General features: G+C 35.5%; 1 protein-coding gene across 3 annotated transcripts in view; it reads right to left on the bottom strand.

Moving 5' to 3' along the window:
• The window catches only part of LOC136027653 (probable protein disulfide-isomerase A4), a 51,855-nt gene that overhangs the window by 31,233 nt on the left and 5,573 nt on the right, over positions 1-15,049 (bottom strand). For all 3 annotated transcript variants that reach the window (XM_065705081.1, XM_065705082.1, XM_065705080.1), the window contains exons 2-3: positions 7,945-8,286; positions 4,584-4,741 (exon numbers count right to left, since the gene is read on the bottom strand). In XM_065705081.1, the coding sequence (XP_065561153.1) occupies positions 4,584-4,741; positions 7,945-8,221 (435 nt within the window). In that variant the 5' untranslated portion in view covers positions 8,222-8,286. The remainder of the gene's footprint in view (positions 1-4,583; positions 4,742-7,944; positions 8,287-15,049) is intronic.

Here is a 15,049-nt window from a genome sequence, read left to right as displayed (position 1 = left end):
GCTAGTCTCTCTCTCTCTCTCTCTCTCTCTCTCTCTCTCTCTCTCTCTCTCTCTCTCTCTCTCTCTCTCTCTCTCTCTCTCTCTCTCTCTCTCTCTCTCTCTCTCTCTCAGTGCCTGTGCGTCTGAGGGGGTGTTTGTTTGTCTCTGTGTCTGTCTATGTGTATTTGTGTGTCAAACTCTCCGTGTTTATAGGTGTTTCTCTCTCTATCTCTCTTTCTCTCTCTCTTTCTCTTTCTCTCTATTTCTCTATCACTCTCTTTCTCTCTTTCTCTCTATCTCTCTGCCTATGTGTCTGAGTGGCTATTCGCCGGTCTGTATGAATTTTGAAAAATCTAGCTCATCTCTCATCTCCCTTTGGTAAAAGCCCTATTAACATATCTCATATTATAATTTACCCTCTAAGAACCTGCTAATAGTACCTATGTCTCTGAAAATTCCTTTTCTTACATCTCAGACTTTCTAATAAACTTTCTAAACGTCCGTCTTGCTAGAGTACCCTAAGATTAATGGAAACATCACAAAGTAATGCATAGAGTATTTTTATTGAAATAATGGCGTTTAGAATATTATCTTAAAAAAAATGAACGATTTGAAACCGTTCCAAAAAGTAATTCATTATGTTTTTTCTTGACAGGGAACTTATTCCATTTTGGGTTCGTACACGAGTTTTAACATGGATTCAGCTTCAGATTCATCAAAGATTTCATCGTTGGTATTACTGGGCTCATTGACAGTATCTGTTGGTAAACTATCGATGATAGTAATTGCGTTCGTAGGTGCTTTGTTTATCATCAATACATCCATATATTCTTTGGTTATATTGTCAACCAGTACCATTCTCATTTTGCTTATGATTTCATTGCCTATTAACACCGTACCACAAACATTAGCTAGAAACTGGCATTCGTCATCAACTAATAGTTTTCTTTTTTCACTCTGTTGGAGCATAATCATCTCTGGAAATGTAACTTTCACATAGCCACCATCATAGGATTTGAATCTTTTCGGTTATCCAGAGAAATTTAACATCTCACTGTCATGACAATACACTCATACATTTCAAATAAGAACCACATTATTGCTTGTTTCATAGTTCAATTATTTGTCCTTGTCAGCATTCAACGCAACGATAAATTTATCATGTGCAGACAGTTTCTTCGAATATTTCATCTTCACTTTTTATACATGATGAAAGTGCTTATCCTTCCAGTGCACAATTAATATTTATCAAAAAATGCTATAAATCATATACTGTCGATGAACAGCCACAGAGTACTACGGGAGCGGCCACATAAGAAATCTTAGCCCAAAAAAAGAAAAAAATAAGTTCAAAACTTCCGTTCCAAAACAAATCCCTACAAACATTGTTTTTCTATTCGAAAAATCACGAGTGACATGTCTATATCATCTTCATTTTACAATTTTAAGATAGAGACAAAAGTCAGAAAAAAAATGTGTAAAACCATCAAAGTTTAAAGAATTGGAGAGGGCGCTGGGCCCTGGAGTGGGACTTGAGGACCTGGATTGTAACTCGGGGACCCAAACTCGTTCGCAAGCCTGGTAATAGAAAACCGATGTACTCGGTTACACGCATTACATTACATAAAGGATACCTGGTCGGTTGCAGTCATTACAATTTTTGGATTTCGAAACAGGTTTCATTCATCATGAAAGGAACATGTATGTTCAGCCAGTATCTCAAGTCACTGTGGTATGTATATCCTCAGAATAATGCAACAAAAAATAGGAAAAATCACTGATAGCATTTACCATACATCCATCTCTAATTGAGAGATCTAATTCGCAACTAACTTGTTGCGATATAGTGACGCTTAACATCGGTTGGCTAGGGTTCAAGAAACGATACATTGATTTCCAAGAATTTATTTCTAATAAAATAATATCATCAATGACTTTTTGGCACGGTCAACTAACATGTCACTCTTTTACCATAGAAAATCCTGGGTCTCATGTTCCATTTCTACAACAGACATAAAATTTGAAAATTAATGGAAAGGTATTTAGAAGCCAAAAAATGCATCGTAGGAGCAAAAAACATGTGGCCGTCTATAACTGCAGTTAACGGTAACGCCATCTATGACTTTGGTTATGAACGGGGTAAAATTGGGGGAATTCCCATTCTGTACGGTCTCAAAAAAGTGCCAGCACCGGGGATCAAAAGGGGTACGTGGCGCTTGTACCAATATACCCCATACTGCTACCATAAAATAAAAAGAAGCCTAAATAAATACATAAAGCCAAAATATATAAAAAAAATAAAATCTAAAGAAATCCAAACATACGACTTAGGTAATAATACGACTTAGTGCTATGTTTTGCTGATATATCATAGGCCTGCTCCATCAGTAACAGTCGGTAAAGCGTCAAACATTACTGGTAATTATTCCCTCACTTTCTACTCACTCTTACCGTCCAAAACATTTAGCTTCAACAAAGCCCAATAACGTAATATTTGCCTTTTTTTAGAAGTGATACCAAGCACAAACATTGGTGATTAAAGTCATTGCGTAACCTGTTGATTGCTTTCTACAATGGAAAAAGTGGGGTAGCAATACCACTTGACAGTTTTCAAATTTGTTGGCAGATTTTTTTCTGAAAATATCATTTTTACGTACAAAATACTCTTTGCTAACAAAAAAACTGTCAAAACACGAGTTGTGCTGCTAAAGTAATAGTATCCCCTTAAAGCTTTTAAAGTCAGCCATAGGGAGTATACTAATGGAGCTACTAGTCCCTCAAGACGTTATTACGCAAACTTTGGTTTTACACAATACGAAACTGCACCTGTAACTGTATAGTCCACCTGTAGGTTATGTCATAGGGTTTGTCTTCTTCGAAATGCAGGCATTGAATATTCAAAAAACCTACGAGGGCCAGTAGGCAAAAAACCTTCAAAGACACCTCAAGTAAAGACATGGTCCAGATTGAATATAATGCAATATTTTCATGCTTCGCCCACACATAGCCTTTTTCTGTCTACAAACAAGGGATTTTCCTCATTTCTAGTAGCAAAAACGTTTTACAGTCTAGATTTCTACTGATTTTCCAGGAACAAAAGTCAAATTATTACACTAGCAGGACAAACAAAGAGTGCACCACTATTTCCAGAAATAGAAGGTTCACGTTATCCACTATTAATTTTCTAGGAGCAATGGTATTGTTACTCTGCTAGCGGGACCGGGAAATATCCTATTGTCCCCAGGGGGTATAAAACCAGGTACTATAAAGGAAATTTTCATCTGTCTTGTATTCGATCTGGAGCCTGATAAAACAAGATTAAAAAAATGGATATGTCTCAAAGATGCCAACAGGTGAGTATATATATATATATGTATATATATATATATATATATATATATATATATATATATATATATATATATATATATATATATATATATCCTGATGAGCCCTTATGTTGGGTGTTGCCTCTGAATTATTTGTCTATAGTATTTTTTCTATTGTTTGGTAATTGACGACTTATACTTATTGACGACATGACTGCCTGTCCATGGATTATTCTTTATGGTTGATTGTGTGTGGCTATGCTGTTTGACCTCTGTGATTGTATGGATGAGTAGGGTTAAGGCCTCATTCAAGTGCTGGTCTGTATTAATCACTAATTTAGGAAAACAGTCTTCCTTTTCTCCTTCTGTCTCTTTTTTTTTCTTCTTTTTTTTGTGTTTGTGCTGTTGCATTGGTGATTTCTCTTTTCATGATATATATGTTAACAACATATAACACAAAAATACTAAAAACAAAAACTATTTCGAAATTATTTTTCAAGAATAAAAATTACAAGGCACTGATAACAACACTACGCAAATCATAAAAAGGACCACTGGCTGACACTACCCTTGCTTTTCTCGACTATTTGACTGTATTTTCGAGTTATTTTTTATTAAGTTTTTTACTATTTTAAAAAGTAGAGTTAAGAGAAAGAGTCGAACTTTAGCGTAAAGAGCGAGGCGGTGAGGAGGAAAATCCCCTTACATATACGGAGTAATTTCTGTTCGTTTTAAGTTTTGATGTCGCTCCTTACTTTCAGTTAAAAAAACCTGTTTTTTCATTTAATCTTTAAACATAAGTGAAAGTATTTCAGGTCTTATCACAGTGAGGGGTCATTCAACGTCACGTGAATTAGTTCTCGCTATGCTTTTATTCTTCGATAATTCACTTTAATAATTCCACTGCCGGAAAGTTTTTGCATGTAAAACACAGTGGATAGTAGCATTGTCCGCGTTAATAAGCCGTTCCCGACTTTACAAAAGTTTTTTTTTATTGGAATATTCAGAAAATACAAAGAAAAACTTTAACTGTGTCGGAAAGCAGCCATTATTATTTTTACCATCATACAAAACCGAAAATGCCATCAGAAGGGGTGTGCGAAGGCACAGGATGGCTGGCTGCATGCCCCCCTTGTACTTTCCAACTGAAGGTCCACGAAACGAAGATCAGCGCCTCCAGTTTTGACCTTGAGGGTCTAGTGCAGTCATACTTACTTACAAAACGCCTTGACTGAAGCCTTCAGACGTATTGAAGATGTATAAAGATATATTTACCTGTTGACAGTGACGACAATATGTGGCATAGAACTCGACGAGCACCAAAGGTTGATCCTTGATAAGATTATCAAAGTTCTCAGTATTTGCCTCAAGTACTGAAGATTTTGGAGGTTTCCAATTTGGATCTGCCTTTTCTCTCATATATTCAATTATCCCTACAAAAAAAATATTTTAAATTTTTCTTCTCAACTGGTACTGGCACTAAAAGGCGGCCTATCTAGAGGAGAATTCAGAGGTGGCACATTTTTTCTTCCTTCGAGTAAAATTTTAGTCCATGAAACGTTTTTCTTAAACAAAATGCAATGTAGAGATAAAATTTACGGGCGTAGGTTGTTTCATTAAATATCTAAATATTTTAACATTAAATGTTTATAATATCACGTGTCCCCCCAATTTTAATCAATTTACCCAGTTTCTCATTATTTTGAAAAACTATAAAATTTTAGTACCTCGAAAAGTTTATCTAAAAAATACGCAGTGTAGAGATAAAATTTACGGGCGTAGGTTGTTTCATTAAATATATAAATATTTTAACGTTAAATGTTTATAACATCACGTCTTTCCCCAATTTTAATCAATTACCCAGTTTCTCATTAGTATTTTTTTTCTAAATGTTTCGCAACTGAGCGCACAAATTGGCACATTATATTAATCAAGAATATAATTTATTTTTTACCCGCTGTAGCAGAGTGGATTGATGCTCTGCTTGGCAACAGGGGGGCCGCGGGTTCGATTCCCGCCGAAACAAATCTATTCACTTACTCAAGCAGCTTGTTTCTGCTATTGTAACAAGCTCTCAGCTGAAATACCTCATTCGGAATGGAATTCTATCTTTTACAAACCATAAATTCGAGGGTGATACATCTTATCTCTGTTTTGCTAGAATTTTCTTTTGCAAAAAAAGAAAAAAAACACACTTTGTGGACACAACCTTCAGATGGAAGTTGTTTCATTAAATATTTAAGTGACTTTCATCAATCTTAGACATTCATTACTGTATTCGTTATTATCGTTTTAACCGTTGTTTTTGATCATCAGCAGTAAAACTAAAAGACATGAATAAAAATAAACAAAATTTATACCTAATAAACTAATTACATATAGTTTATTGCTCTTATTTTTTTCAATGCAACAGCGGAAGCCAATCTCTTTGACCTTTTCGGTTCCGGTTCATTAGATTTATCTGACATATTAAGTGGACAGAGGTCATAGCTCTTAGGTGAGGTGATATTTACTTTATTTGACCTCAGTAAATTATCATAAATTGAGTTCAATCCAAATTCACCTGTATCTCTGTTTATGGAATTATTCTTGAATAATTTTTTTTTAATTTCGATTGTTTCCCTGAAAATTTGCTTTAAACCTTGATCCCTAGAAATCAAAGAAACATTTTCAAACAAAATAAAATGATTTGGATAATTAAAGATATGTTCCGAGAGGGCCGACATGAAATCTTCAGGTTTGGTATTTTGCTTTAAAGACGATGAAATAGAATTATGATGTTGTAGCAATCTCATTTTTAAATTCTGGTTAGTACGTCCCACATAAGAGCTTCCACAAGTACATGGGATTTTATAAACCCCACTTTGTTGCTCTATGGAAGTTCGATCCTTTCCAGAATAAAAAAAAAACTAGCCAAAGTATTACTACCTCTTAAAGCTACCTTTAAACCATTATTTTGTAAAATTCTTTTAAGTTTTTCACTCAAACCTGGAACATATGGTAGAGAACAAAAAATATCTTTCTTTTCTGTTGTTTCCAGAATGTCGTGAGAAAATTCTAGAAATTTTTTCCTTCTTTTCCAAAAAATCTGGTCAATTAACCAACCCGGATAATGGTTACTTATTAATATCTCTTTTAACAACAATAATTCCTCCTCAATGAATTTTGGAGAGCAAACCTACTAACAATAAGATTTTTGTCGTTTGTCTCCGGTCATGCTCGCCAAGTAAAAATTGGTTTAATCATATCCTTAACTGACCGCATTTTTAGAATTTGCTCTCCAAAATTCATTGAGGAGGAATCTCAAAATTGGCCACTGAGTATCTATGGAAAGGGTGCAATGCCTCACAGATAAATAGCCTGCCTTAAACAGACATGTGTATGATTTTACTAGATTCAGAATATTTAAATAAGGACTTACTTGGTATTTTCGTTTTTTGCGCATTATAGGAAACAGTATTTTCGTTGGGATGCTTGTCCGTTATTGGAAACACATTCAAGATTTACGCTTAGGCTAGGTACTCTATCCCAGATAAAATCTTGTTTTGATAAAAGAAAAAGCGTTAAATATTCTTTTTCTATTAATTAGACATTGCTTCCGAGTCCTTGATTTAAAAAATCTATCAGTCTTTATTCTTTAATGAAACCTAAATACTTCAATTGCCTTAGTTTTGCAATCAACAACGGGGCCAATCCATACACCTTAAACACACATCAGCTAGGCTAAACCAGCTACAGAATGCTTACAAGACATTTGTCTTCCGGGATCGGAGTTTGTTTTCAAGTAATTGATTTCAATGAATCTTTTTTTTTTTAATGTGGAAATATCTTGGTTTACAAGAGAATTTCTGTCATTTTTTAGACTTAGCCTATGGCATTTTATTGCCAGAAAGAAAAACATAGAAAAGGGCACGCCGTAATTTCGCAATGAATGGTTTTTAAGAACTTATCACAAAAGAAACTCTAAGTTCACGAAAATAATGAAAATGCATAACAAATATTTGAGCATGCATCATTAACATTGTTTTTAAAAGAAATATTAGCAATCTGGTTTTGTATGGGAATTAAATAAAAAAAAACAATTTGTTTTAGCTGAATGCAAGGAGCAACATTAAAATTTAAAAAAAACGGAAATTACTTCGTATATGAAACGGGCTGCTCCCTCCTCAACGCCCCGCTCTTGACGCTAAGGTTTGACTCTTTCTCTCAACTCTACTTTTCAAAATAATAAAAAAAACTTTAGCGTAAAGAGCGGGGTGTTGAGGAGGGAGCAGCCCCTTTCATATACGAAGGTAATTTCTATTCGTTTTAAGTTTTAATGTCGCTCCTTGCTTTCAGTTAAAAAAAACCTTTTTTTTCTGAACGTTTTTGAATTAATGCATGTTTTGATTTTGGCTCTTCGCAGATGAATAATTAAAACGAAATTTGCATTTTTTTTTTTTTTTTGCTAAATGGCTTTCCTATAGTTTTGATCGAATGATCTTGAGAAAAAAGGAGCGGGGGAGGAGGCCTAGTTGCCGTCCAATTTTTTGGTTACTTAAAGCCCCTGTTGCCAGGCTACAGTTCGCTGATAAAAAACCAAAATACTAAAGTAGCAATCTTACTCCACAACACGGCCAACAAACTAACAAAATACCTTCAGCTGAATAGTCTCCATTATACTCCTCTACCTTTTCTCCTCCTTTAAATAAAGTAAGTGTTGGAAACCCAGTCACCATATGCTCTTTAGCAATTTCAACTTCTTTTGTTGAATCCACCTTTGCCAGAGGAATATTTAACTTTTTCAACTCTTTCGCCGCTTTCGCATATTCTGGCGCTAAAGTCTTGCAGTGTCCACACCAGGGAGCATAGAATTCTACTAATATAGTTGGACGGGTCATTATGACATGGTTGAAGGTTTCACGTGTTAGCATAATAACTTCATCTTCGTCAACAGCTATTCGAAAGTTTCCTCCAACACCTTCAACAACTTTAATATCTAAAAATAAAAAGGGATTCATTTCAGCCTATGCATGTCTTATTTAAAATCCATGTATGCTGCCTATTCAGTCTGGGTAAATCAACTAAAGAAAGTTTTTTCTAATGGAAGTTAATACCGGGTTTGAAACTTAAGACGAAACAAAAATACCTTCAGAGCTTGTACAAAATATATATAAAAAACTAATTCAAATAAATCCACTCCTGATATTTACTTATATTTTTAAAGCTTTAAAAACTGGTACAGAAAACACAGAACCTACGCAAATACAGAAAAAAGTCCTTCAGTAGTAGCCTACCAGGAAATAAAAGACTAATTTTACAGTTTGTGCAACTGGAAAGTCACTAAGCACCATATAAAAATGAAATATTGATTTCTAAGGTGACTCATTTGTCTCACTAACTGAACCAACAAGAGCTAGTAATATAAATTTTCAACTATGGAAATGAGTTTAAATATTACTCGAAATCAAGATGTGGAATGTTAGAGCTATTTCAATGCTGCAAATTAGATTAGGATTTCTACGCTGTTATAAATTCCTTCCTCTGTTCCTATCCTTGGAGAAGAAATTCTGTTTCCTTGGCTTCATATCCTTCGTGGCTACGTGACCCCGTGGTCTCAGGCTTGATCCTTCATGAATTTACCTAGCCAGAACCATTACTGCAAACAGAGCTGCATATGGCTTTGAGAACTTCACCTTTCATGAAAATTATAGCCGAGGAAACACCACAACATTGCACTAGGCCTTGACTAGCGGATAATTTTTCTTGGTTTGCTTGTTTTGAATATTTTTTTTTTGCCTAAATATGCTCTTTCTGCTTATGTTATTTACTATTGGCTACCTACCCACAATATAGTATTTACAGGCATAAATATAAATTAGTAAGAGGTAATACACTTGACACTGTTGGTGCAAGACATTGGGTTGCTAGAAGAACATAATGTCGTCAAGGGTGGAAACCGTGGAGTGGAAACGATGGGCCCAGGATTGTAACTGTAAGTCCAGGACCGGTTCTAAGCCGACTAAGCGCTTTGCGTACAGACTTGATAAAAAATTTAATTTTCTCTGATCTGCAGGAGTGGAGGTCATTGCTTTTTTTTTAGACCATTACAATCCTAGTGGATTAGATAATATAAAAATTGTGACATGTAAACCTACAACGTTGAAAGGCAATTAGTGTACTAAACCAAAATAAAAGTGTGTGGGGTTATGGCTACCTTCTTAGTGCAAACTTCCTTTTTCATTTTGCCACTGTTTACAAACTTATCGGCAAAATATATGGAGGGGTGAAGCGGGGCGGATTCATGAGCAAGGTCAAGATATTTACTGGTGAGTTGGATATGACGATGTCTTTTACTATTTTTTAAATCACTAAACTTCTAGGTAACGGCATCTTTTTTTTTTTTTAGTGAAAACTTTAAAGAAGGAAACAAGCCAGCCACTGCCATAGGTATACTAGAAAAATTGCTATCTCCTACATTCAAAACTATTTTGCTTTCCTTGCATATATCCTACCATTTGTTACTGACCTTTTCGTTTTTTCCAGATTCAAATTTATATTATGTACTGTCGAGTTAGTCAGCTGCATAAAGCGATCATCGACTATTTTATGAAGCCAAGCTACGTGGAGACGACAGAAGCACCTTTGATAAAGCTCAGGTACCCACAGCACTTTCGAGACATGAAAGATGTAAACTGTGGCAGTCGTGTAGTTCTTATATTTTTTAACAAAAAAATTTCGTTATCAGCTGCCACTGCCTTCAAAACAGTGTGTATGGAATATATGATAGAACTGAGCGACGAAATAAGGAAAAGGATTTCCAGTTCAAAATACTCATCGGCTAAAAACTTAGATAGACTGGACCCAAAGATGGTTATGTCTCCTGACGACTCAAACTTATGTATTGTCCCAGTATTTGTCGAGTTTCCAAATTTGGCAAAGGAGACTGATGAAGAAAACGTTTCCAAAGAATTGAAAAGACTGGCATTTTGCCCTGATCTCAAGAAATGTGCACATTCTGAACCGGTTTATCTCTGGTTTAAAGCACTAGAATGATGTGATGGTACTCAAGTCAAGAGTTTCCTATTCTTGGGTGAATTCATGATGAAAATGCTTATCCTACCACATTCTTCTGCTTATGCCAAGAGGGCCCTTTCAGTTGTCAATTTAAATAAAACTAAGTTTGAGAAATAAACTTGGCTTTACTACTCTTAATGCTATTCTGGGTGCTAAACGAGTCGTTACCAGTTACCAGGAGCAGGAAAGCCCATAGGCATTGTGACACACCCCAACTGTCAAAGTACTGGAAAAGGGTACAGAAAATCGGCACCTGCGAGTGCCGCCATGGCTTCTGTAAATGATAGTGATGTTTAATGTCATATATTTGGTTATTTTTAATGTACAGTTTTTGTAGTATAGAGTAGTTGGAGCCTCGGATAACTCAAAGTTTCTAAAGCCAGTTCCACTTTTAAAAATAAAAGATGCCGTTACATAGATGTTTAGTGATTTAAAAAATAGCGAAAGACATGGTCTCTATTGTACCATTTGATGGTAGATACCCAACTCGACATTACAAGGTGAATGAAGGATCTTCTTTCTGAACAATTTTTTTTCTGTATTGTTTGTAGGCAGTAGCATATATTAGGGAAGGGCTGCAGAAGCGATCCTCTTCTTCATCGAGATCTTCATAAAAGGGAAAAGGGGGATTTGCATACAAACTATCAAATGGAAAAAACAGATCCCAGCACCTGCTTTTGGGCAATATTCTGTAAGAACACAAGGTTGAAATTCAATTTTAGCCCAGTATTCGTATTAAAATCGTCAATTTGGACCAATTTCAGGACGGTGCTATGGCCGAAAACGACGAATTATTGTGGCCTGTAATATGCTACTCCGAACAATTTCTTCAAGTACTATCACATGAAGAACAACTTCTTCAGGTAGCACATGCACTGTATTATAAGAGAGAGAAAAACGAAGGAATAGAGAAAGAAAGTAAATGAGAATGTCTTATATAAAAAATTTTCATAGATGGTACAACCATCGCCTGAGAAACAGAAATATCAGCTAAATCTTCAATAAAGCTATAATTTGAATTAAGCCCTCGACAATTCAGATGCAAAAAATTGAAAAAATTTCCTGGTTTATAGATAATCGAACATGGTAAATCACATGGTAATCATAAAGTCGTAAAGTCACATGGTAAATCATAATTCGAATCTTCGTGTGTTTTTCTATTACCTTTTCCGTGTGAAATGCACTCTCTTTTACTTTAAAGGGGGTTGCAGAAGAGGGGATGTGCAATTTTTTTGACTTGCACTCTTTTTGAACAAAAATCGACCTATTTTGGCCTTGATTTGCACTCTTTTTAGAAATCAGCAGTTGGCAACCCTGCACCCGAGGTCCGTAATTGCACTCGAAATATCATTATATCTACAAGCAGAACCTATCTTATTACTCTCTAATTCCTTTAATTTCTAAGGTGCTGAAGGAGGTTCAAATATATTATCTATACCTAAAATTTACAAGCTTTATCTTATGGTGACTCCATTCTTGGGCACAAACTAACACAGAGGTAAAATACATTTATCAATTATCTAACTACTTCATGAACTGAGAAAAAAAAAACTCGAACTTAACTTTGGTATTCCTAACAGAACAATACTTAGCTTATGGTTTAATGGCTTAGCGCACACGACCATTCCAACCAAGCAACACCTGGCGTATCCATTTCACTTCCTTAAGGTGCGCAATTATTTCCAGCAAATTAACAAATTCTCTAATTATAAATCAATTATTGAGAACAGGGAACAAAATCCTTCTATAAAAAAAAAAAAAATTCTTGAATAGCACACGACACAAGAGGGGTTAGAAACTGGCACGCAGGGGGGGGGGGCTTCGGGCCCACCCCCCGAAATTTTGTGAAGGTTAGAAACTGGCACGCAGGGGGGGGCTTCGGCACCCCCCCCCCCGAAATTTTGTGAAGTGTTTAATTTCCACATGGTTTCTTTGGATTTCTGGCAAAAGTAGGGCGTTTATTAAGAATCTAGATACATGTGTGAAGCCTTTTTTGGGATTTTACAGCATGCAATTAACCGGTCAAGTCACTGCCCAATTATTAACCCATTTTCTTTCTAACATTTTACCCTCTTTGAAGTAATTAGTGATTTTACTGTTTTTGTTGTTTTCGTAAAGAGAGTTTTATTTCCACAGCAAAATAGAATTTGATATCAGGGCGCTTATCCCCCTTTTCAGGATAAAGTACAACTTTTAATGGATCAATTTTGCAAACTATCGTTTTTCATTAAAATCGAATTTTTTGCAATAGAAAAACTACCCCCCCCCCCCAACAGCACCCATATTGCACTGTTAACCCTAAAATTTCCCTTTCAGTGGGATATAATAGATTAATCTCTGGTTCTAAATCGCTGTGAACTTAACCTGAGCCTAAAACGTACTTTTGAGGCTTTAGTCTTCTTCCCCCCATCCGCTACAATACTACAGATTAAAGTTAATCTGTATTTTCCGATATACGTGCTTTTTGCATTTATTTAGCTACTAAATAAAAAGAGGGCTACTTTATATCTGCTGTTTCGAAGGTTTTGGGCCACCCCCCGAAAAAAAATTCTGCGTACGTGCCTGGTTAGAAAGCAAAAGTAGGTAAAAAAAAAGATTAATCGCATTTGTAATTCATTATTTTCATAGGCTACAATTTTCATAGGCTACATAAAAAATAATAACCTACTCATGTTACCTCAACTCCATTAAACATAAATTAAAAGGTGAATAGCCCCATACACCTATTGAAAATGATACCTTACTTTTTATCTTGTCAATTGACCAGTGAACGTCTAAGCAAGATAGATTTGTGTGAAGCCTATTGAAACTGAAGCAGGTGAGATGTGAGTCTATTACTCAATTAAATAATAAAAAACAAGTTTTTTTTAAACTGAAAGTAAGGAGCGGCATTAAAACTTAAAACGAACAGAAATTACTTCGTATATGAAAGGGGCTTCTTCCTCATCAACGCCCCGCTCTTTACGCTAAAGTTTGACTCTTTCTAACATGTTGCCAGTGCCGTTAATTTCAGTCCCCTGATTCGCAGCTTCATCAGTGAGAACTTTTATTTGGTAAAGCAAAAGAATACATCTTTTTCTATTTCAAGAGAGCCTAGGGTATCACGATTTGACAACGATTGTTGAAAATCACTTTGAATGTTCTCTCACTTAGCCACTCGACCATCCAGAGACTTGAGTTTTATTTTCATTTATTCAAGTTTTATTTTCTTATTTTTATTTATTGTCTAGTTTTTTTTTCCGTTGTCTGTGCAACAAGTATCAATGAACCACATTTCCATGTTTTCCCCCATTTCTATCTGTTAAACGCAAACAAAACCATGAAATAAACCTAAAACTAGACCTACGTTGCCTGAGCAACGTGAAATGTTGCGGCAACCTTTGTCCGGCTTCGCCGAATAAACTGTTGCGAGAGCAACACTTTGGTTTTGTTTCTTTGCTATTGGTTAAACGCTGAAGTTGTCAGCCTATAGAAGCTTTTAAAACGTTATGTACAAAGAAGAACGCGATCAGTAATTACATGATCAGAGGCTATTCCTCAGCGTTGAAAAAACAACAATAATAAAAGAATATCGAAAGAAGGGACTAAATTAACTTTGCAGCCAGTTGAAATTTATCCTTTTCAATCGTAGACATCGTGACGGATGAAAGCTTAGAACAATATCTCATATAATCCAGTTGGTATTAAAAAGCTACCTGTAACTTTTCAGGATCAAAATACCATAAATGACACTATTAATTATGAAGAAACTACTATGACATATTTTTTATCAGTTCATCACTAGCTATCGATAATACCGAAAGAAGGGACTAAATTGACTTTGCAGCCAGTTGAACGTTATCCTTATCATTCGTAGACATCGTGACGGATGAAAACTTGAAACAGTATCGTATTTGATCTAGTTGGTATTATAAAGCTATCCGTAACTTTTCAGGATCAAAATACCGTAGATGGCACTATTAATTATTACGAAACTGCCTCGTTGTTTTACGTTATCGTTTGTACCCGTTGCGTAAACACTTAATTCTAGGTTACAGTGAGAATGGGTAGGCTACACCAGCTAATAATAGGTACACCAAATAGCAAAACTTTTCAGACCCCTCACTGCCAAAGATGATTATGAGCTAACAGCCGACCTTTCCTTACAAGTTCCCTACATGTCTCACAATTGGTATAGGCCTATTTTTGGTTTCAGTCTGTACCCTACTACTGAAGTTGTCAACCCCTTGAAACTTTCAAACTAGTATATCTCATGAAGGAATTTTTGTACCAAAAAATGGATGACATAAACTTTGATCAGCTCATCAAGAGCTATTGAATGCCGTCGAAAAAAATTCTATCTGTCTTAGTTCAAAAGTTGATTTTTTTTTTGCCGTAGGCCAACTTTCTAACGTCACCACTTAGAAAGGAGCAAAGGATAAGCTCCAATTTCTTTAGCAATGACAGAACTTTTAAAGTTTAAGAGGTGCATCTGATAACATTTCTCTACCTCAATCCCAAGTCCTAAAAAACAAACGATAAACCCAGCCGAAATCACGGCAGCACTTTCGAACCCGTGGAAAAATGCGGTTTTTTTGCTTCTGTAAATTTTTCTATTTATCACTCAAAGAAGATATATTGGCTGTGGGGCCGGGTAACTGCCGCATATATTTAACACTTATAGATTTTAGTCCATCTTCAATTTG

This window comes from Artemia franciscana, chromosome 5 (genome assembly GCF_032884065.1).
Source record: "Artemia franciscana chromosome 5, ASM3288406v1, whole genome shotgun sequence".
NCBI classification, from domain to species: Eukaryota; Metazoa; Arthropoda; class Branchiopoda; order Anostraca; family Artemiidae; genus Artemia; species Artemia franciscana.
Note: the sequence above shows the minus strand (reverse complement) of the source record. Positions and strands in the feature narration are given on the sequence as shown.